The sequence below is a fragment of the Leptonychotes weddellii genome, chromosome 3, assembly GCF_054177405.1.
Source record: "Leptonychotes weddellii isolate Sample4059 chromosome 3, ASM5417740v2, whole genome shotgun sequence".
In the NCBI taxonomy this organism is placed as follows: domain Eukaryota; kingdom Metazoa; phylum Chordata; class Mammalia; order Carnivora; family Phocidae; genus Leptonychotes; species Leptonychotes weddellii.
In genome coordinates, this window is record NC_138371.1 from 128,562,411 (window position 1) to 128,585,568 (window position 23,158).

A 23,158-nucleotide genomic window follows, 5' to 3' on the forward strand; every position below is an offset into this window, starting at 1 on the left:
TAGATGGTGCTGATGAGTGAGTGATGTTACAGTCAGTTTGTTTTTTCTAGGTACAGATCCTGATTTCACTGTCTGGATTAAAAGGTGTCAAGAGGCCCAGAATGGTAAGTATATAGGTTTCTCATGTCTTTCACTTTACAAAGAAATAAATTTTTGACATTTTTGGATTTAAACAAATGTGTTTTTAACTTTATAACTTTATAAATCATAAATTTAAATAGTGTATGTTCCCTTAGATAGGGATTTCCAAGGTTTTGTTATGTTGAAAGGGAGATTTGGATGGATTTGTTTTGCAGTTGTGTTACCGGTAAGAAATTACTAAAAGTCTACAGTGACTCTAGGATGCAAAATTAAACCACTTTTTAAAATTTGAAATGTGTGGAAAATTGGCTTATGTAATCAATCAGTATGTTTGTGCTATAGAAGTCATGTATGTGACTGCCTGTAAATGTACTGTTAAATGGAAATGTTTTCTTTTTATGTTTTTAATAGGATCACAATCTGAGGTGGTAAGTACAAAATTTTTATTCATGTTCTTACTTAATTATAATTTTGCCATATATTTGAGACAGGACTCCGAATGACCTTTTACTTAGATCTTAGGCAATTCCATGTAAATACTTTCCTTCTAGCAACTGCAATAATACCGTTTTTGGTGAAATAGATATAGAGGTTTATAGTCATGAAAATTATTGGGCTTGTTTCATGTGTGATCAAGTTGATTTGGCATATTTTAGTATGGTCAGGGTGGTTGTTTTTTGTCTTTTCCTTGCTGAAAGTCATCACATTTAGGTTAAACAGATGCTGCCTAGAAAGCACTTTCAGAGTTTATTGTGGTGTACTGAGAACACAAAAGTTAAGTAAAATTTGGAAATGTTTATCTGTCTGATTAAGTTTCACATTTATTGTTTTGGATATGAAGATTTCCAAGTCTTTTCAGTTACTAAAATTTATGGTGGAGTTGAAAGTTGATTTTTTTGTTTCTAACCACTTAGGTTTATATATAACACACATAGTTACATAATGGCTAGTGGTTTTTAGCAGCGATAATCAGCAGTGTAGTCAGTAAATGAAATGACGAGTCAGGAGATGTGTGTGTAGTCTTAATTCTGTTGGCGGTTACTTAACCCACTTGGGTCTCTTCATGTCTGAAGGAAGATTTACATTTCTGTCTTCCAGAATTACATTGTGACATTGAGAAAGTCTTTTATTCTCTGGGCTTTCTTCATGTGTAAACTGGGCCTAATAGAGCTAATCTTCAGGTTGTGAGCATCAGGTCAGATATGTGTATATGTAGTGATTGAAGTTTGGAACATCACCAGAATTGAGCCCTGTCTGGTTATTCCTGTACCTCAAAGGCTTGTCCGTATTCCTAAGGGTGATGGATGAGGGAAGTATTAAAAGTTGGCTTCTTTCGGGGCACCTGGGTGGCTAAGTTAAGTGTCCGACTCTCGATTTAGGCTCAGGTGATGATCTCAGCGTCGTGAAATTCAGTCCCCTGTTGGGCTCTGCACGTAGCGTGCAGTCTGCTTGTCCCTCTCCCTCTGCTCCTCCCCCTGCTCACTCTCGCTAGCTTTCTCAAAATAAATAAATAAAAATCTTTAAATAAATAAAAGTTGGCTTTCTTCACCTGCTGGTATTTTTGTTTAGGTCTTACAGTATCATATTTGGGATTGGAACTAGCCCTGAAAACAACAAAATAGCATTTGGATTATACTTTGGTAACACAAACAGCTGTTTAGCCACAGTGCATTTTGTCACTGCTGTGGTTCACACTAGTTTAATCTTTGTACCAAGGTGAACAGGAATAATATGTTCTAGTCATTATCTCTACTTGGTATCACCTAGATTCAGGTATTTCTAAATAGTTAACACTGGAGAGTAATTCTGAGTTAGACTCAAATCTGTGTAGAGGGGTTTTATTTTCTTCCTCTAAACCCCATCTCTTCCCTATCATTTAGGGACAACTTAGAGGTCACTTATGACCCAGGGCAAGTTCTTTAGATTTATGTAGTCTTAACTGCCACACATAGAGTTTAGGGAAGTATTGATTGGTCAAGAATCAGTTTGTTTCTTGATGGGCAGTGTAGAATGTTTGTTGCTGAGAGACCATAAACAGAGTGTAAGCTGTTATCTGGAAGGCACCATGGAAATGTTCCTTCATATATTCCAGAGCAGTGTTTGATGCCACTGCTAAGCCTGAAGGTTATACTCTTTCTAAAAAAATGTGCGTTGTTTTTTTTCTATGTTTTTTTAAATATTGTTTTTGGTTTAGAGAGTTAGCCTTGGAACTGGACATTTAAATGTAACCTTTTCTAGTCATACCTTCAGAAAGTTTTTTGGGTTTTATGGTTTTTATTTTTATTTTTTATTATTTTTTTTACTTCAATTCGATTTAATTAACATATAGTTTATTATTAGTTTCAGAGGTAGAATTTAGTGATTCATCAGTTGCATGTGACATCCAGTGCTCATTCCATCAAGTGCTCTCCTTAATGTCCATCACCCAGTTACCCCATCCCTCCACCCACCTCCCCTCCAGCAACCCTCAGTTTGTTTCCTGTAGTTAGGAGTCTCTATAGTTTGTCTCCCTCTCTGTTTTCATCTTATTTTTCCTTCCTTTCCCCTTACGCTTTTATTTTAGAAGAAAAATCTTTTTTGAAATTTTAACTCCTAAAATTATAAAAATGTTGAATATTCTAATATTTCGTGATGACTAGTATTATTTAACAATTATGAATTCAGGTATGCTTTGTCTTTGAGGGACATTTTCACATAGTTATTCCATATCAAAGTAACCATAGCACTGGGTAAATTAATAATACATGCGTTTTAATATACAGTTTGTGAACTAATTTGTAAAAATCTTTCTCTTGCAACTTGCCAAATCAGTGTGCATCCCAGAGGACTCATCAGTCAAAAATCAAGTAAGTGTTTGTTTTTCATAAGACAATGCATGATAAATACGCCTAAAGGGAAAAATCCTTTTGTTTAAAAGTAAGCAAGTCCTTACCCTGTGATGTTCAGTGTTTCTTAGTTTTTTTTAGAAATTTGTTTAGCCTGGGAAAACTAATTCTAAGGCTGTTTACTGATTGATTTTAGTGTTTAGTTAAATTCAAATCAATTCTCTATTTTAAACATGCTTCATCTGGTTCCATATTATGTCACCTTTACATGTATGACGAGAGCCTCTTCCAGTTGTTATTACACAGGTAAATAAATTAGTAGTAGGCTTGACAGAATTGTAACTACCTGCCTTTTATATTTTAGAGTAAATTTTTCATAGAGTGATTCTGCATGAGTTGAAAGGGACTGTTGCTCAGGGCAGCAGTTACAGTAATGAATTAAGCGTCTAGCAGGTATTTGAATTTATTTTTAATTGTTCATCAGCCATGTGTACAACTTGTATTCTTAGGACTGTAACAGAAAGAAACACAAGGCATTGATCGGGAGCTTTGCATCCTCACTGAATTTCAGAGGGAAACTTTGAGACTCTTAGTTCATTTCTTTAATCAAGGTGCATTTTAATTACCTAAAATGGTTTGGAAATGTTAAAACAAAACAATCTATTCATGCTTCTTCTGGGGAGATTTAGGATGACTCTCCCAAGTACCAAGTAGATGAGGAACTTTGACTAGCTTGGTGGCAGCAGCAGGAGTAGAATACAAACATCAAATAATAATTAAGATGTTTGGAGCATAAAATAATCGAACATTGATTTAATACTGGTACTGTGTACCAGGCACTGTGCTTAGTTCTAGGAATATAATAGTGGCAGGATAGATAAACTGCTGTGCCTCATGGAGTTTATAATCTAATATAGTCTAATTTGAAAGTGAGGATCCCTACATTTCTAGAGCCTTCTGTGGGAAAGATACACATAATTAGAATCTCTAGGCACATTAGTTTTCCCATGTACCTTGAGAGTGAAGGAAGATACTGTATTTAATGTTGTGCCTGGCAGGATGAGTTAAATTTTAAGTTATTTTAATTTTAGCTCATTTGCTTCTGCTCCCTGTGTTCGGGGCTCTTTGCTCCAACTTCAGTTAAGAGATTTTGGAGTGTGGAGTCCAGCCGACATGGGTCCAGTGTAACACCTGCCACTGACTGGCTGATTGCTTCACCCATCTGGGCTTATTTTTCATCTGTAAAAGAGGGATAGAAGTGCTTTTTCTGAGTATTAGGTTGAAATGAAAATGTAAAGCTATTAATGGTATATAATAATGGTTAGCTGTTAAGAGTAAATTTCATCTTTAACATTAGCTTCAGCACAACAATATTAGAGATACAAGTCAGAACCCGGAAAATCGTGTAAGTATTTAAGTCTACTGGAAAGGTTTGAGGCATCATACTCTACTGTTCTTTTCCATTAGTGCAGGTCAAAGAAAATTAGTTCTATAAAATTGTTTCTGTGAATCACCATCTGCTTTGCTTATTTGTTCCTCAAGGTGGAGCTCTTGTTGTTTATCAGATTGTAGCTTTTATCTTGACAAAACATAAAGAAGCAACAACTAAGAAAATTAGATGTTCTGAGGTGGTTTTTTTTCTTTTTCAATAGGTATGACTGGTATCAAACAGAATCTCAAGTAATCATTACACTTATGATCAAGAATGTTCAGAAGAATAATGTAAATGTGGAATTTTCAGAAAAAGAGGTTATTACAGTCTTTGAACTATTTTTTATTTTGAGATTAAATATTTTTATTTGCAAATATAGTATATTGCAGAATAATCTATAGCAGTTGATCAGATACATCATTTCTTCCTGAGATGTGGAAAATGCTGATGAAAATCTGAAGCATGGCTTTTCAGCTTGAATGATTTTAAATTTTGAGACAAAAGTATTCATACTGTAGGTTATAGCTAGATGTGCATTATTTTCTTTTTCTTTAGATTTGAAATTCAAAGCAGAACTTGGTTGACAAATATAAAAGACATTAGTAAGATATGTGATTTGGTTACATTTGTGTGGTATACTTTGTGAAAAAGGTCTGCTTATTTGTTGTGTGATTTATATGTCTTAGAATTTACTAACCACATTAAATTAGTGTGACTTGTAATAACTTGATTTCTTAGCATTTAGTAGAAAACTTCAATGATATTTAAGTTAGTGGTAGAAGTAGATGTTTTGCATATGACTCCTTGCTTTTGTTACATATTGTATTGTTTTGCTCTTATATCTTGAGTTTTCTAGAGATTTAAATGTTATATATGTGTTTGAAACATACTATTTTCTGCTTATTTAATTATGTATGTGAGAATCCATGTAAAGGAAACCAAGTAGGAAAAAAAGGATTATTTTGAATTTCTTAAATCTGATATTCCATATAAAGTGTTTAAAATAATCTGCAGCAGTATTGAAGTTCTGCAATTATATTCAGTTTAAGTATTTTACCTTTCATTATATAAATTTATAAAAATGTGCTGCCAATTTTGTATTCATTAGTTGTCTGCTTTGGTGAAACTTTCTTCTGGAGAGGATTACAATTTGCAACTGAGACTTCTTCATCCTATAATCCCAGAACAGAGCACATTTAAAGTACTTTCAACCAAGGTAAGACAATTTTAAAAAAGTTGTCAGTAATGGAGACATCTGACTGGCTCAGTAAGAAGAGCATGTGACTCTTGATCTCGGGGTCATGAGTTCAAACCCCACGTTGGGTGTAGAGATTATTTAAATGAGTAAAAGTTGTAGTAGTGGTATTTCCAAAATAAAGAAATACTGGTTAACTAATTGCCTGTGCGATTATAAGCTTATAGATCCTTTTAAGCACATATTTTCAAATTAAAAGGAACAGGTTAAATGGGCACCTGTGTGGCTCAGTCAGTTGGGCATCTGCCTTCAGCTCAGGTCATGATCCTGGAGTTCCAGGATCGAGTCCCACATTGGGCTTCCGACTCAGAGGGGTTTCTGCTTCTCCCTCTGACCTTCCTCTCTCTCTTGCTTTTCTCTCTCTCACTCTCTCAAGTAAGTAAATAAAATCTTAAAAAAAAAAAAAGAGACAGGTAAATAAGGACAATAAATTTTGAGTAACAATTTTCCCCTCCCCAGATTCTAGGACAATGGAATTTAAAAATCAATTTAACCTCAGTAGTGTTTGTATACTTAAGATTGTTATATTTCTTAAAGAGGTTTTCAAAAAAAAGATGAAATTATCAGCCTCTCTTTAGGATTTGATACCAAAAGTCTCTTCTCTTAAACTTGTCTCTTTTAATGTATAAATATTTTTTTACCCTACCTTAACATAGTTAAAAATACAAACTACTGTGAAGATGAATCTGCTCTTTTTTTTTTGTTTTTTAATTAAGCTGAATTTTAGAATACTTTATGAGGGAATACTGAGTGGTTTAAACTGCAGTTCGAGTAATTATATAATTTTTAGATTTCTTTGTATTTTCAAAAAGAAGTAAAAAATGTGATAGAATTAAAATTCATAGAATGTTTTAAATAGCAATCAGAAGATGTAGGTAGTATAAGTAGGACAAGTACTGAACTGAAAAATAAAAAAATCTGACTCTGGTTCTTTGCCCTGTGAATTTAGACTAGTCACAAAATTATTACAGGACTATTCACTGTCCTTTAAAATGAGAGATACGGACTAAATGAGCTCTGAAATTTTTTCATCTATAAAATTGTATGAAGGTATATAATGAGGTATGACAGCAGATGATATACGTATACTTTTTCCATTACTACACCTTCTTTATACACATGTCTTACAACATACTATGTTAATAACTGTTGAGTTTAAATTCTAAGGATATGTGAATTTTCCTATCCTAGGATAGAATCAGGGTTGGCCTTCGTCTGGGAAAATATGGTAACTGGGCCTGCAGAAAGAAGAGGATACCTGCAGAGCATTTGAGCAGAAGTGCAAAGTTAAGAAGTGGTAGTTTTTTGTTTTTTTGTTTTTTTTTTTAAAGATTTTATTTATTTGACAGAGAGAGACACAGGGAACACAAGCAGCGGGAGTGAGAGAGGGAGAAGCAGGCTCCCCGCGGAGCAGGGAGCCCGATGTGGGGCTCCATCCCAGGACCCTGGGATCATGACCTAAGCCGAAGGCAGATGCTTAACAACTGAGCCACCCAGGTGCCCCAAGAAGTGATAGTTTTTTGCATCTAGTTAGAAGTGATTTGCCCACTTATCTATTTGAAGATTACAAAGTACAGAGCTGTTAAATTATGAGTGAGAGAAGAAACAGTTGTTTGGGTGATAGAAAGTGAGAAAAAGGGATGAAATCTTAGCAAGATTTTAGTCTTACACATAGTGTAGAATTTGTTCAGTAAAAGAAGTTGGGTAAATAACCACAAAACTCTAGCTAGATATGGGTCAGAAAGTCATGAGTTTGGCATTTTTGTACATATTTTTATCAACAGGTTTTAATGCATGTTCTTTTGAAGTAGTTTAATAGATGGTAAATGACTTAAAAACTTGTGTTACTGGGTCTCCTCATAAAATTTATGGAAGAATAGAATGTGTGGTAATAAATACATAAGTTTGTGTGGTTAGAATTGAGGATGTTAATGAAGCACTGTTACCTCTCATTCTTTAATTCTCTTTTGAAACTTGAGTGCTTGTTGATGCTAACCATTCTGCAACCCCACCCTGCTGTTTTCCCAGTTTGCTTTCTTGGTCCCTTCAGTCTTTAAATGCTACATAACTACTTCTCTATTTTGTATAGTAGTTTTGTATAGTAGTTTATAGTAGTTTCATTCCCCTTGCGTTTAGTCTGTGAGGATGAGAAGCAAGTCATATTTGTGTGTTTGTATATGCTCCAGGTAAGGATGCCCCAGTTAACTCCACAAACAATGAGTAATTTTTTTAGTGTAAGTATGATCCATTTGCTAAATTTGCCTGTATCTCTGTGTATTGTACATAGTCTGCTGCTCAGTAATTGTTTAGTGAATGAATTTAAATTGGATTCTGATATTAACCCTTTGAAGTTGACAGAGTATTTTTATTCGTTTTATAGATGAAAAGAAACAGGTTCATGGACTTTAAATGCTTTCCCCGAGTTTACATAGTTACTAAATTGTTCATCCTGGCCCAAGAGTAATACTTTTATTTCTGGAAAGCTAGTGCTTCTTTGCTTAGGTTTTTCTAAGTTCTGTATTAAAGAATTAAAATTCTTAAGATGTCTAATGGAAGATGATTATTTTTCTTGTCTTAACCCAAAATAATATATATTAGTTTTGTTAGACTACCAACTTTTAAGCTGTATTTTATGGGAAACAAATTGAAATAATTGCACTTAATTTTATCTTAAGGGAAATGAAAGTTTTGAATCTTTTTTTCATACAGCAGAGGGAGACTGTTAAAATACTGAAAATAAAATTTTTCTGTGGGTTACTGAGGCTTATTTAATGATACTAAAAGAAAAATAAGTCATTTGACTTTTATATGTATTCAGGTGTCTTGAATCCTTTATGTGAGTTGAGAAAAGAATTGTTCTGTTTAGAAGAATCTGTTTAAAATTAGAGATTCCATAAAATCTGTGCTTTAAAACGGTTGTTTCTTTGCTTTGAGAATCCAGTTTCTTTTCCACCTTCAAGGTTGAATAAATGTTGCATATTCATGTATAATCGTTGGTTAAGTGTTATTAATTCAAGTGAAATATAATTTGCAATGGAAATAAGAGAAGTAGGACCCTTAAATTAATGAAATAGCATTTCTTAATCAAATATTTTACAATGTCATATCTAGGTCTTTCCAAGTCAGAATTCGATTTTTTTTCAGTACCTCTGATAGTTTTTTCTACCCTTTATTGAATACCAGCTTTCATATCTGCCTATTAATTCATTTTCTTTATTAAGAAACTGTAGTGTTTCTTTTGTTCCATCTTGTTAATTTCATGACACTATTCTCTGCTCACAATCACAAGATTATAACTTCAGTGACAGCTATGCTGTGAAATACTCATTTTAAAGATTAATATTCACTACTCCTAAAAAACTAGAATTTTCAAAATCCTTTGGAGTAAATTTACCCTGGTAGAAATGTTCTTCTGGGCACCTGGCTGACTTAGTTGGTGGAGTGTGTGACTCTTGATCTCGGGGTTGTGGGTTCGAGCCCCATGTTGGGTATAGAGATTACTTAAAATCTTCAAAGGGAAAAAAAAAGTTCTATTCCTGTTTTTTGTTTTTTTTTTTAAAGATTTTATTTATTTATTTGACAGAGACACAGCGAGAGAGGGAACACAAGCAGGGGGACTGGTAGAGGGAGAAGCAGGCTTCCTGCTGAGCAGGGAGCCCGATGTGGGGCTTGAACCCAGGACCCTGGGATCATGACCTGAGCCAAAGGCAGATGCTTAACGACTGAGCCACCCAGGCACCCCACTTCTATTCCTGTATTTAGTCAAACCAGTTTTTTTGTATTATAGCTATATAAAATATGAAGGCTTTTAACTGGAATTGTGGGAAGTAAAATGTCTTTACTTGGAGACAAATAATTGCTCCCTTCTTAACTCAATAAAATTGAGAAGTTTTAGAGTGAATTCCTTTTCTTAATATTCATAGAAGAATCCTGATGATGATGTGATAGAGTTGGAGATGTTTGGGCAGGATATTTCTGCTTTTTTAAACACACAGATGTGGGGGTTTTTTGATTGTTTTAGGTCTTTTTTTTTTTTCTTTAAGATTTTATGTATTTATTTAGAGAGCACACACGCGAGCAGAGGATCGGGTCTGGGGAGGGGGAGAGAGAATCCCAACCAGACCCTGCACAGTGCAGAGCGTGAGGCAGGGCTCAGTCCCATAACCCTGAGATCATGACCTGAGCCAAAATCAAGAGTCCGACGCTTAACTGACTGAGCCACCCAGGCGCCACATGTTTTATGTCTTTGATACAGTGGTTGTGGTAATAGTTTTTGTGTTTTTTTTTTTTAAATAAGTGATTAGTTGCTGTAATCCACAAATCGTTTTTTGAAGTGTATTCTTGCCCCCTTTTCTACTACTGCATATTCTTATTTTCAAAAGAAAAGGATTTTACTACAAGTACTGCCTATAGCTGTCTTTTTAAATTTAACCATACATTTTGGATAATTTTTTGATACCCTTAAGTATTCTACAGCAAAGTATTCCACTGTGTGCATTTATTGTAGCTTAGTTAGCCAGTCCCTGCTGTTTGACCTGTGCAGAATTATAGTAGGTAACTGTTTTGACTGCTGTGTATTATCCCGTGTAATCCACACAAATACTGCATGGTGTAGGTATTTTTATCATCTATTTACAGGTATAAATTGAACCCAGAGATGTTAAATAATTTGCCCAGATTTTTTTAGCTAATTATGATGATGAAGATAATGATAATAGCATTCAGTTATTTGCCAGACACAGTGCTCTGTTCTTTTCCCACATGGTTTCATTTAACCCTGATAAGAACCCTAAATGAGGTAGACCCTATTAATCACTTTTTACAGGAGAAACGGGCTCAGTGAGATTAGTTACTTGTTCATGGTCATATTTCCAACAAGTAGCACCTATTTATGACTCTTCTTTAAAATTATACAGTTGATAGTTTTTGTCCTGTTTTTAACCTCTGCTTATTTCTGAGGAAATAAGTAGAACTTCTAGCAGTAAAAGACACTTCCAGCAAGTTGTCTGTCTATCTTGGCTGTCTCATCTCTAAAATATGGATGGTAATCTCCTTTTACAGGGTTGTTCTATTAACTGAGCTGACATACACGAAGCACACAAGGTTTTAATAGTGCTCAATAAATGTTACTGCTATTAGTATTTTATCCTGATTATTCAGATTTTTATTCAGGTTATAAAAGCAATAAATGCATATCATAGAAAATTTAGAAAAATATAAAGGAGCTGAGAAAGTAATCAGTCTCACTACTAATGACATTTTGACAAACTTCTAGGAAACTAGAATATTTAGATCTTTCACTACAGGTGATATATACTGGAATTTTTTGTTTATGGGAATATTTCTTACTGATTTCTTCAGGAAGAATAGAGACTGTGATCTTAGGTACTATCACAGTGCCTTGCCCACAGTACTCAGTAAATACTTGAATTGTACTATTAGAACTTCTGTGATTTTTCAGTTTCTCGTCATTAATTACTGTCTTCTGCATTTTAAAAAATGATTACAAAATGATTTGAGTGTAAAAATAAAGATGGTAGATGTGTGCAGTATGGCTTCAGGAAGACTGAGTTTACTCTATTTTTGGAGGAAGCAGTTAGGTACAGCCATTAAACGTGTAAAGAGCTGAGTAAGAGACTATTGGGAAAATTACATTCTAAAGGTCAGGAACAATTGTTTAATGACTACAGCCTTGAAACAGATGGTTGTCAAAACTTTGCCTGAAAAAGTTTAGCAGTAAACTGCCACAGCTCTCTAGTCTCTGAGAAAGATGCCTTCACGGTCAGTCTGTGACAGCAAGTGGGAGGTTTACCCTCCTCCTAAGAAGGTGGTGTCTGGATGCCATGACCCTTTTGGGGTCATGGCTTCCCTTTAAATCTGAAGTTATTTCATTGGAAAATATTAAATTGTCTGTGTAAAGAATTGAGAAGTGGGTGATAGTATGCAAAATCATGAAAACTTAACAATCTGGAACAGCAGGGATTCTTACTTAGTAATCTGTGAATACTGCTTTGGGATATTACTGAAAACCTTCCCCGGGCATATGAGAGGAACATTCAAACCAAGGTTTTAAGTTAACTTGTAAATGATTTTGACTTAAATGAAAATAGAATAGCTTATTAATAGTTGCAATAAAAATATCTGCAATTGGGCTGTTGGTTACTCTTGGAGATACCTGCCAGGATCATTAAGACTTAAAACTTCATTTTTAAAAGCACGTATAAGCGTTGAAAGTGAAATAGGGGTAAAAAGGAATTCACAGAAAATTAGCTCCCCCCACTTTTATCTTTTTAAAAAGCTACTTTAAGTGTGTTTTATTATGTGCAGCTGTTTTAATGAATGGATTAAATATAATTTCAGGTTCAGGTCAGGGTGTCTCACTTGATACACGTTGTTACTAAGAGCTTTGACTTTGGCCTTACAAAGGCCTCTTGATTCATACTGCACAATTACTCCAGTTTCAGTGGCTTCAGTAGATGTGAGTGCTAGTGTATGCTGCCCTCTAGATGAAACAAGGAGCATTTTATAGACCGTGCTTAAGTGCAGAACAGGAGGTGAGAATAGAGGGTGCCCTGAGGCAGAGGTTAGTTAAGGATAGTGTTGCCAGGTCTTCATTTCCAGTTGAGTTGAAAATTAAAGGAACAAGATGAAGTTTTAAATTTTAGGATGATAATATCCCTTTTCAGTACTGTTGCTGTGTCATCGCCAGCTATTAGATTTTTGCCCCTTTTTGATAAATATTCCAGCAGTAACAACTTAAAATAACCAAATTATTATCACTTAATACTGTGTATGAGAAAATATAGGTAGTGTTTTACTTTATAAAAATTAGTCATTCATTTTAGAGAATTCTAGAGATCCTTAAAATTGTTTTTATGTAGAATTTAAACACATAAATTACATTAAAAATACTGTACTTTTGGTCTCTTTCCCAGTGACATTTGTTTCATGGTTTTTTCACTATGAAAACAGTTTTTTGTTAAATTTCTGTGCTAAAGAAAATACAAATACTCAGACTATACCCCTTCTATACCATCACTTCCTATCTGATTAAAATTATTGGCAGATTTCTTGGTTAGTGTTTAGTTAAGGTATTTTAAAATATAAATTTTAAGGATTCTGACACTTAATGCAGGTGGTAGAAAGATTACCAGTAATTGCTAGTTTAAATGATTTATCTGATTTAATGGCGTTGAAGAACCGGCATGAATAGGCTTTTCTTTCTGTTACATTTGTCTTTTGATTTTTTTTTCCTATTTACAAAAGTAAATCCTTTTCTTAGGAAAAATTAGAACATAAAATTCTATTTTGAGGGGTGTGTGAGTGGCTTAGTTGGTTAAGCATCCGACTCTTGCTTTTGACTCTGGTCATGATCTCAGGGTCATGAGATGGAGCCCTGCATTGGACTCTGTGCTGGGTGTGGAGCCTGCACTTAGAATTTTCTCTCTTCCTCTCCCCGAGCTCGCACTTCCTTTCTCTCTGAAATATATTTATAAGACTGATAAGATCTTTTTATAAAAATTCTATTTTGATTCTTAAGCTGTTTGCATAATAATTTATTAGTGCTATAAATGCTGATTTTGCTAGGCTTAAATTGGGAGTGAGCATTATTTGAACAAGGAAAACAAAAGGTATATGTAAGTGCTCCGTGAGTGTATGTTACGGTTAAGGGTGGACTCTAGGGGACCAGCCTTGATTAAATAATTAAAGATGCTTTTAATATTTCATTTTAATAAGTGAAGCTAGTTCAGCATTCAGAGGCTCTTCATAGTTTGCCTTACACCTCTTTCATCTGTATTTTTTACTGTTCTAACATAAATCCTGGACTTGAGACAAATTGGTCTTGTCTGTACTCCCTGATGCACTGTGTCCTTTGAAACCTCAGGGCTCCAGTTTCAGGCTGTTGCTTTTGCCTCTGGAGACCTCCCCCTTCCACCATTGCAAATGCTCCTGCCCCTCGAAGCTCTTCAAGATGCACTGAAACTTTTTCTTTTCACACCCATTTGTAATCTCTGCTAAACTTTTAGAACATTTATTTGCCTCTTGATCAACTTTCTTTTAGTATCTCACCTACTTTCAGATGGCCAAGAACATGTTTTTAATATTTTAAAAGTCCACCACATCCCTGAAGATTACAACTTGCTCATATTGGGTGTTTAATAATTATTGACTGAATTATTATAAAAATTTTAGCATTAGTTGTATTATTTTTATACAATGATAAGAATTTGTCTCAGCTCTCAAATGGGTTAATGTACAAGCAAATGTGGTAATTCCTTTATTTTTTTAAAATACTGATTTATTGGGGCACACGTCGGTTGGGCGTCTGCCTTTGGCTCAGGTCATGATCCCAGGGTTCTGGGATTGAGCCCCATGTGCTGCTCTCCCCCCCGCCCCCCGGTGTGCTCTTTCTCACTCTCCAATAAATGAATTCTTTAAAAAAAAAAAAAAAAAGATTTATTTATTTATTTTAGAGAGCATGAGCAGGGGGAGAAGCAGAGGGAGAGAGAGAAAGCGAGAAGGAAAGGGAAGCGGACTCCCCGCTGAGCATAGAGCCCGGCAAGAGGCTTGATTTCAACAACCAGAGCTGAAATCAACAGTCAGATGCCTAACCGACTGAGCCACCCAGGCACCCCTATAGTAATTCCTTTAGAACAGGGTTTCTCAGTGGGGGGCGCTGTTGACGTTTTGGGTTGGATAATTCTTTGTTGTGGAGGGGTTGCCCTTTATGTTGTAGGATGTTTAGGAGCATCCCTAACCCCCACCCCAGTTGTGAAGACCAACAATAACCATAAACGTTGCCAAATCACCCCTGGTTGAGAACAGTGCATTGGAAGAAGAAAACAGGAATTTCAAGACTTAATTATAGCTTATAGTATGTATGTATGTTGTTTTTGAAGGGTGGCTTTTAAATAGAAACAAAATGTTTCAAAGTTCTTCAAATTTAACCTAGTATAATTTAAGGAAATTTTCTTGAGGGCACTGTTAATTCTTATAAAATTTTATGACTTAAGGAAATTGCATTTGTTTTTTACTGTTTTGTATATTTTACATGGAATAATAAATTTTATTTGGTGTTTCCTCCAGATTGAAATTAAAATGAAAAAGACAGAGGCTGTGAGATGGGAAAAGCTAGAGGGGCAAGGAGATGTGCCTAAACCAAAACAGTTCATAGCAGGTTTGTTTTCTGGCCTTGATGAACTTTAAATTCTTTTGTGTTACATAGTTGAAGTTAAATAGTAATGAGCATTCTTCCTACTTTCATTATTTATGTTCCCAAGAAAAGATATATTGAGTGCAATAAGATTGCTCTGTAATGAATACAAAGTAGCCTTTCATGTGAAGTTTCTACCTTTTTCAGTTCTTCAACTCAGAATACAAGTGAATGCTCGAATAAACCGTGAGGGCGTTGGGTTTATATTGTTTACCCAGTCACTGTATGACATTAGTTGAGGGTTGTTTTTGTGTGTTGCCCTTTCCTGTTGCTGCTTTTGGGTTGTAAGTGGATTAGAGGTTTATTCTGCTGAAATAATATCCTCCTCTTCCCTCTCCCTTTCATTTATTCCTTTCTATTTCTTCTGATATTGTCAACTCTAATTTCCTGGACTTTCAGGGCTTCACAGAGTAAAATATCTAACCCATTTCACTCTATTGCTCCTAAAGAAGTGCTCACAAACAGGTCATGAAAACCTAAGAAAAGCCTAGGAGAAGAGTGGAAAACTAGGGTTGATTGTTTTTAATACTGTAAGGGACAGACTACTGTATGTTGGGTCAATTTTAAGCCTATGCAATAGACAGGTGTTTTTCTAATGGAATGATTAACCTGCTAGATACTCTTAGAACTACAACCTAAGAGTGTATTTTATAGCAATGGCCTCATTAATGAAAGGAGAGAAATTTCTTTTTGATTAATGTTCTGATTTGATGACTAAAATGAGTTAATACTGTGTTTCAGTTACTTTTAGATTTCTCACTGTTCTTTCTGTAACATAAAACAGATTTCCTTGTGGCACCTTTTAGAAAACAGAGTTAGCCAACAAATCATTCATTTTATTTTATTTTTATTTTGAAATAATTTTAGATGCCCCTAGAAGTTGCGGAAATGATGAGTTCTCATGTACTCTTCACCCAGCTTCCCTGCATAATAACATCACAACTAGTCTATTGTGTAATTAGCAAAACCAGGAAAATTGACACCAACAGATAATTTTTTAGGATTGAAATATTTGAAGTTGGTATTTCTGCTTCACATTTTATTTGAAAGACAGAGGAAGGATGTTATGTGCTTCTTTTGGGTCTGACTCGCAGAGACTTGGGGGCTGAGGTTTATATATAGCTCAGAAAGCATTTAAAAAAACAAAACACTTTAAATGTAGTATCTCACTTGATTCTAACAACAGCCCTCTATGGTAGGCAGACCTATTTTACAGGCTTCGAAAGTAAGCAACTTGCTTAAGCTCACCCAGCAGTTTTCATTGCCTAGGACTAAACCCTGGTCTTCACGGTCTGGGTCTGGTTCTTACATAAACCCTATATGTGATACTGGTTGTTGCTGCATCTTCTAACAATGGAAAAAAGTCTCTGCTGACATCAGTATCTTTGCAGTTATTTGATATTACAATGAATGAACAAGGAAGTTAGGTTACCTATCCATTCCTCAGTAGTTTATCCACCATCTACAGGTGTTAAAGTTTTTCTGAGATTAAATATAAAGATTTTTTAGTGTTATGGTTGCAAAGTTTTTCTAAACTCAATGCCTTGGATATTTCAGATGCTATTCCTTCTGTCCTGTTTTATATTTTTGTAAGGAATTAATATGCTTGTCAGATTCCTGTGTCCTGCAAGCTGGAGACTGCAGATAAGGGCAAGTTGCTTGACCTGTCTGGGCCAGTTTTCTTATCTGTAAAATGGAGGTTAGAACCTGTGTTCCCATTCTTCTGGGGAGTCAGCATTAGGATTAATTAAACCCATGTTTTTTAGGCTTTTAATTTACTATGACATATTTTTTTGTTTCTTTGGCTACTAGTGAAAATGCACATAGACACACAGGATTACTGATAGAGGAAGGGTAGATCAGAAAACTGTATGCTTATCCTAAGTAAAATTGTGAGGGGTGTTGTTTAGTTTTGTTTTGCTGGGGAGATAGGCAAGGAGAAAGACTTACAGGTGAAGAGAAGAGATGGAACAACAAACTGAATGGTTAGTGGTTTCTCATTTCTGAACTATTTTGAGGAAAGGGATATAGAGAGGTAGTAGTGGAAGGAGGGACATGTAATGTGTCCTAATTTATTAATAGGGAAACTTTGAATCAGGTCTTTTTAAGCTCTGTAGCTACACTGTCCAGTATAGTCACCACATGTATCCGCTGAGCATTTGAAAATGACTAGTCTGGATTGAGTTGTGCTGGAGTATAAAATACCAGATTTTGAAGACAGTATGAAAGAAAGAACATAAAATGTTTTAATATTGATCCATGTTGAAATGATACCGTTTTGAATATATTAGGTTAAATAAAATATATTATTAAAATGCATTTCACCTGATGATTCTTAGTAACATGGCTACTAGAAATTTTTGAATTATGTATGTGGCTCACATTTGTGGCCTGTGTTATATTTCCATTGGAGAGTGAACAGAACTGCTCTTATAACTTCTAGGTAGATTACTTTTTTTTTTTTTTTTTTAGGTAGATTACTTTTTAATTACTTGGGTGCCACCATCTTGATTCCCTTAGTCTTTAGGATAGCCTTGGCAGTGCCCTGAGCCTCTGGGCCAGTCAGTAGCCTCTCTGGTTGTAAGCAGCCTCCATTTACCCCAGTGTGCCCTACAGGTACTGTTATTTTCAGTGTGTGCGTGAGTGGACATTGAACTCTAAATGATCACATGGTGTATTTTTCAACATTCAAGAATTGCTTATTATCTCCTATTGAAGTAATCTAATAATTTAATGTGGGGAGAGGATGGAGTCTTAACTCACTGTCTAATGGCATGGATTTATATTTTCAGTTTAGCTCTACTCTGAAAGAGAAGCACCTCAAAAAAGTCACATTTTTAACATTAAAATCTCGTTTGTAAGAGAAATTTCTTAATGAAGCATTATTTAAAAACACTATTTTTAGAATTGTTTATACTATCTCTGCAACTTTTCTGTAAATATAAAAGTTCTAGTATACTTCTCACTCAGTCCCCTCATTATTAACACAAAGAATCTGTTTTTAATCTAATTTTGCATAATATATCAAAAATGTACACTTTATTAGATTTTGCTCAAAAGAAACTTCCGGATTTTACATTACGCTGATTCAGTTTTTAGAAGTGTAAATCTGATTATTGATGTATATATCAAAGACATTTATTATAAACATGAAATTTAGTGACCTGAACTATTTGCTAAGATGTTCTATATACCATGGTCACAAAGTTTACATATTCTTGACCTAATCTTCACATGTTGATTAATCACTTCTGTCTTTTTTACTCCATAGATGTAAAGAACTTATATCCATCATCATCTCATTATACAAGAAATTGGGATAAATTGGTTGGTGAGATCAAAGAAGAAGAAAAAAATGAGAAGTTGGAGGGAGATGCAGCTTTAAACAAATTATTTCAGCAGATCTATTCAGATGGTTCTGATGAAGTGAAACGTGCTATGAACAAATCATTTGTAAGAACATAAGCTTGAAAAACACATATTGTGGTAGTAAATTTCAGAAATTTTATAAGATTAAGTAGGCATTTTGAAACCAAACTGCATGTATTGTAGTTGGGAGGCCTTTTTGAGTAGGCTTCATCTGAACATTTCTTTCTCCCCTGAACTTAGAGTAATTATTGGGGAAGTTGGAAACTTGTGGGGGAGTTGAGACTCAAGTGGTTTATTCCAAATATTTTTTAGTCACTGAGTTAGAACTTGGAAGGCTAAGAAATACTCTTAATTACTGTAGTTGGATTTATCACAATAGCTGAAGGAGCCTCCATTAGAACCATATATAGTGGCCTCAGTGTCAGAGATGAAGAATATAGACAGGAAACTGCCAGAACAGTGTTTGGCAAGTAGAAAGTGCATATTAATTACTCATTGGTTTGTTGATTAAGAAAATAAGGCCCAAGACAACCTAAATATCACCCCAAATTAGGCCTCAAGTTCTGAGATTTTAATAACAAGTCATCTCTGTAGAACTAGGTTGATTATTTTGCATTAGTTGTGATCATTTGACTTTTATCAGTAGCTTTGGAAATGTGACTCTCTTCTTTTAAGGCATTTAGATTCAAATTAGTACTTAGTTAATAAATGTCTTTTGAGACTCATATATTCCACAGAAGTTACTGTGTTGTAACTGCTCATGATTGAGCTTTTCACTGTTGATTTAAAAAAGTTTTTTTAAACTTTTTATGTTGAAATAATTATAGATTTATATGCAGTTGTAAGAAATAATGCAGAGGATCCCTTGTATCCTTTACACAGTTTCCCCTAGCGGAATCCTCTTGCAGAACTACAGTACAGTATCACAACCATGATAATGACAGTTCAGATAGAGAACATTTCCACTGCCAGAGGATTCCTTCACTGTTGTCATTTTATACCATACACACTTCCTCCCACCACTGCCTCTCCTTAACTCCTGCCACCACTAATCTGACAAGTCTTTGTGAGATACATAGTTTGCAAATATTTTCTCTCAGTCTGTAGTTTGTCTTTTTATTTTCTTTTTTGCAGAGCTAAAGTATTTAATTTTGATGAAGTTCAGTTTATCAGTTTTTCCTTTTATGGATTATGCTTTTAGTACAAGTCTAAGAGCTTTTAGTATCAAGTCTAGAACTTTTGCCTAGTCCTAGATCTGAAAATTTCTTTCAATAAAAGTTTTATAGTTTTACATATTACATTGAAGTCCATGATCCATTTTGAGTTAATTTTTATATATAAAGTTGAGATGTAGGTTGAGGGTTTTTTTTGTATGTTTTGGTTTTGGCCTGTACGTGTTCATTTGCTCCAGAACCAGTTGAAAAACTGTCTTTCTTCCATTGAATTGTTTTTGCGTATCTCTAAAATTACTTGCGCGTATTTGTCTCAGTCTATTTCTGGGTTCTCTGTTTCATTGATCTACATGTCTATTCCTCTGTAATATTACAGTCTTGATTATTTTAGCTATGTAAGTTTTGAATCCAGGAAGAGTCATTCCTTCTACTTGGTTAATCATTTTCAAAATTGTTTTAGATATTCCAGTTCCTTTGCTTTTCCACATAAACTTTAGAATATTTTGTTTATATGTATCAAAATATCCTGTTAGGAATTGCATTGACTGTATATCAGTTCGGAGAGATTGACATTTTTACTGTGTTGAATCTTCCAATCCATTTATTTAGATCTTTGAGTCTTTCATCAGCATTGTGCAGTTTTCCACATGTAAATCCTAAACATGTTTTGCAAGATATACCTAAGTATCCTTTTTTTTTGAGTGATTGTAAATTATATTGTATATTTAACTTTCGTGTCCATATGCTAGTATTTAGAAATACAGTTGGTTTTTTTATCTTACATTCTGTGACCTTGCTAAACTCACTTACTCTAGGGAATTTTTTTGTAAATTACATGTGATTTTCTATGTAGACAGTCATATCTTCAAAGAGGGACTTTTTAAATATGGTATTTGTGACTTTTATCTCCTTTTTTTAGCTGTATTGCAGTGGCTAGAACTTCTGGCACTATGTTGAAAAGTGTGGTGAGAGTGGACATTTATGCCTTGTTCCCCATTTTAAGGGAAAACCATTCAGTCTTTCACCATTAATTATAATGTTAGTGGTAGGCTTTTTGCAGATGCTCTGTCAGGTTAAAGTTCTCTATTCCTTTTGTGAGATTTTTTATCATGAATGGCTGTTGACTTTTTGGAAGGTAGCTGTTAGGCTCACCACTATACCACCAACACGGCACAGCTAGCTGTTCACTTTTTGAATTTGAATGCTTTTTCTGCATTGATCAAAATGATTATGTGATTTTTCTTCTTTAACCTGTTACAACGGTGATTTTATATGATTAATATGATATTTCTACTAGAACCAACCTTGAATCCTTGGCATAAGCCTCACCTGGTCATAGTGTATAATTCTTTTTGTATTTTGCCCAATTTTACTTTCAGATACTTTGTTAAGGATTTTTGTGTCTATATTCATGAGGGATATTGGTCTGTAGTATTCTTTTTTTGTATGTCTTTTTCTGGTTTTGGTATCTGTGTAATACTAACTTCATAAAATGAATTGGGAAGTGCTCTATCTTCTTCTGTTTTGGGGAAGAGATTATGTAGAATTGGTGTTAGTTTTTCTTTAAACTAGTGAAACCATCTGGGCCTGGATATTTCTTTTTTGGCAAGATTTTAAATTACAGAATTATTCTAATAGTTTATAGGACTGTTCAGATTATCTGTTTCATATTGAGTGACTTGTGGCAGTTTGTGTTTTTGAGCATAAATGCTATTTAGTTTGTCTAACCTGTCAGTGTTGGTAGTATTTTCTTACTGTTTTTGTTTTGATATTTACAAGGTCTGTAGGGATACTCCATTTCATTCCTATGGCAGTAATTTGTGTCTTCTTTCAGTCTTGAGGTTTGTCAATGTTACTGAATTTTTTTTTTCCCACAGAATCAGCCCTTTGTTGACTTAAGAAATTTCTTCAGTTTTTTATTAGAAATTCCATTCATTTCTGTTCTTTTTTATTTTCTCCCGTCTGCTTGCTTTGGGTTTATTTTGCTATCTTTGTAGGTTGTTCAGATGTTAATTAGATTGTTGATTTGACTTTCTGTTTTCTGTTGTGTATGTTTATGCTATAAATTTCCCTGTTAGTGGGGTTTTAGCTGTTTCTCACAAGTTCTAATGTTATATTTTCATTCAGTTTAATATGTATTTTGATTTCAGTTGAGACTTCATCACATGGATTGTTTAGAAGTGTGTTGTTCAGTTTCCAAGTGTTTGGAGATTTTCCTGTTAACCTTGTTATTATTGGTTTCTAATTTTATTCCATTGTGATTTGAGACTATGTACCATGTGATGTACATTCTTTGTTTTATTGCCTAGCATTTGGTGTATCTGAAGTTTGTTTCGCTTGAAAAGAAGGTGTGTTCTATTGTTAGAAGGAGTGTTCTATAGATGTTGCTTGATATTGTTGAATTCTTCTGTATTGCTGATTTTGTCTTATTCTGTCAATTTTTGCTTCACATATTTTGCAGCTCTTTTTGCTGCATATGCATTTAGGATTGCGGTATCTTCATGGTGGATTGGCCTTTTTATCATATATACATGTCATTCTCTAGCTCTGGTAATTTTCTTTGTTCTGATATTAATGTAGCCAATTCTTCTGTCTTTTGATTAATTTTTGCATGATGTCTTGTTCCATTCTTTTATTTCCAACCTGTCTATATCATATTTAAATTGATTGAGTCCTACTGTTTTTTAAAGTGAGTTTCTTGGAGACAGCATATAGTTGGGTTATGTTTTTTCATCTCTTCTGCTAGTCTCTGTCTTTTAATTGACATATTCAGATCATTTACATTGAATATAATTACTGATATTTTAGGACTTTAATTAACTACCATTTTATTTTTTTGGTTTGTTCTTTTGTTTTTCCTGCCTTCCTCTGAGAGTACTTGTAAATATGTTTTAGTTTCATTTTTATTTATTTATAATTTTTTTAGTGTTTCTTCTTTGTATAGCATTTTTAGTGGTTGCTCTGTATACTAGCTATATTATACATAGCTTATCAGAGTTTGTGTCATTTTTCTTGTCAGTTTGAGTGAAGTGTAGAAACCTTACCTCCTCCCTTTATGTCCCTTTACTCTCTCTCATTTATAATTTTCACAGGTATTTCCTCTACATACATTGTTAATTTTCATTCAACTGTCACATGTAATTTAGAAAGCTCAAGAGAAAAAGCAAATTCTGTTTTATTTGTTTTCGTTTCTAATGTTCTGAGGTTCTGTTATTTGTTCTTATTTTAGAGAACTTTAGGCATTCTTTTTTTTTAATAATAATAATAATAATTATTATTATTATTATTATTTTTTTTTTTTAAGTAGGCTGCATGCCTAGAGTGGAGCCCAATGCGGGGCTTGAACTCAAGACCTGAGCTGAGATTGAGTCATATGCTTAACCGATTCAGGTGCTCCCTGGCATTCTTTTAGATCTGCCTGTGACAGATTCTCTGTCAGCAAGGATTTCTTTGGGTTTATTCTGATTGGGGTTTGTTGAATCTGTAGGTTTATGTGTCTTGCCAGATTTGGGAAATATTCAGCCATTATTGCATTGAGTACTTTTTCAGATCTACCTTCTTCCTGAAACTTGAGGATATAAGATAAATATTTTGTTACAGTATCACACATCCCTGGGACTTCTTCATTTTATCTCTCTTTTCTCTCTGTTGTTCAGATGAGGTGATTTATATTGTCCTGTTTTCAGGTGCACTGATGCTTTTCTCAAAAGGTCCCTTCTATTCTGTTCTTTAGCGTTATCCACTTACCTTTGTATTTCAGTTGTAGTTTTTGATTCTGAAACATTTGATGGTTCTTTAGATTTTCTTTTC

General features: G+C 34.3%; 1 protein-coding gene across 1 annotated transcript in view; it reads left to right on the forward strand.

Moving 5' to 3' along the window:
* Positions 1-23,158, forward strand: part of SUGT1 (SGT1 assembly cochaperone of MIS12 kinetochore complex) — a 38,917-nt gene that overhangs the window by 11,770 nt on the left and 3,989 nt on the right. The window contains exons 6-12 of the mRNA XM_031036595.2: positions 51-104; positions 493-509; positions 2,893-2,927; positions 4,559-4,655; positions 5,447-5,554; positions 14,681-14,771; positions 18,079-18,260. Of these exons, the coding sequence (XP_030892455.1) occupies positions 51-104; positions 493-509; positions 2,893-2,927; positions 4,559-4,655; positions 5,447-5,554; positions 14,681-14,771; positions 18,079-18,260 (584 nt within the window). The remainder of the gene's footprint in view (positions 1-50; positions 105-492; positions 510-2,892; positions 2,928-4,558; positions 4,656-5,446; positions 5,555-14,680; positions 14,772-18,078; positions 18,261-23,158) is intronic.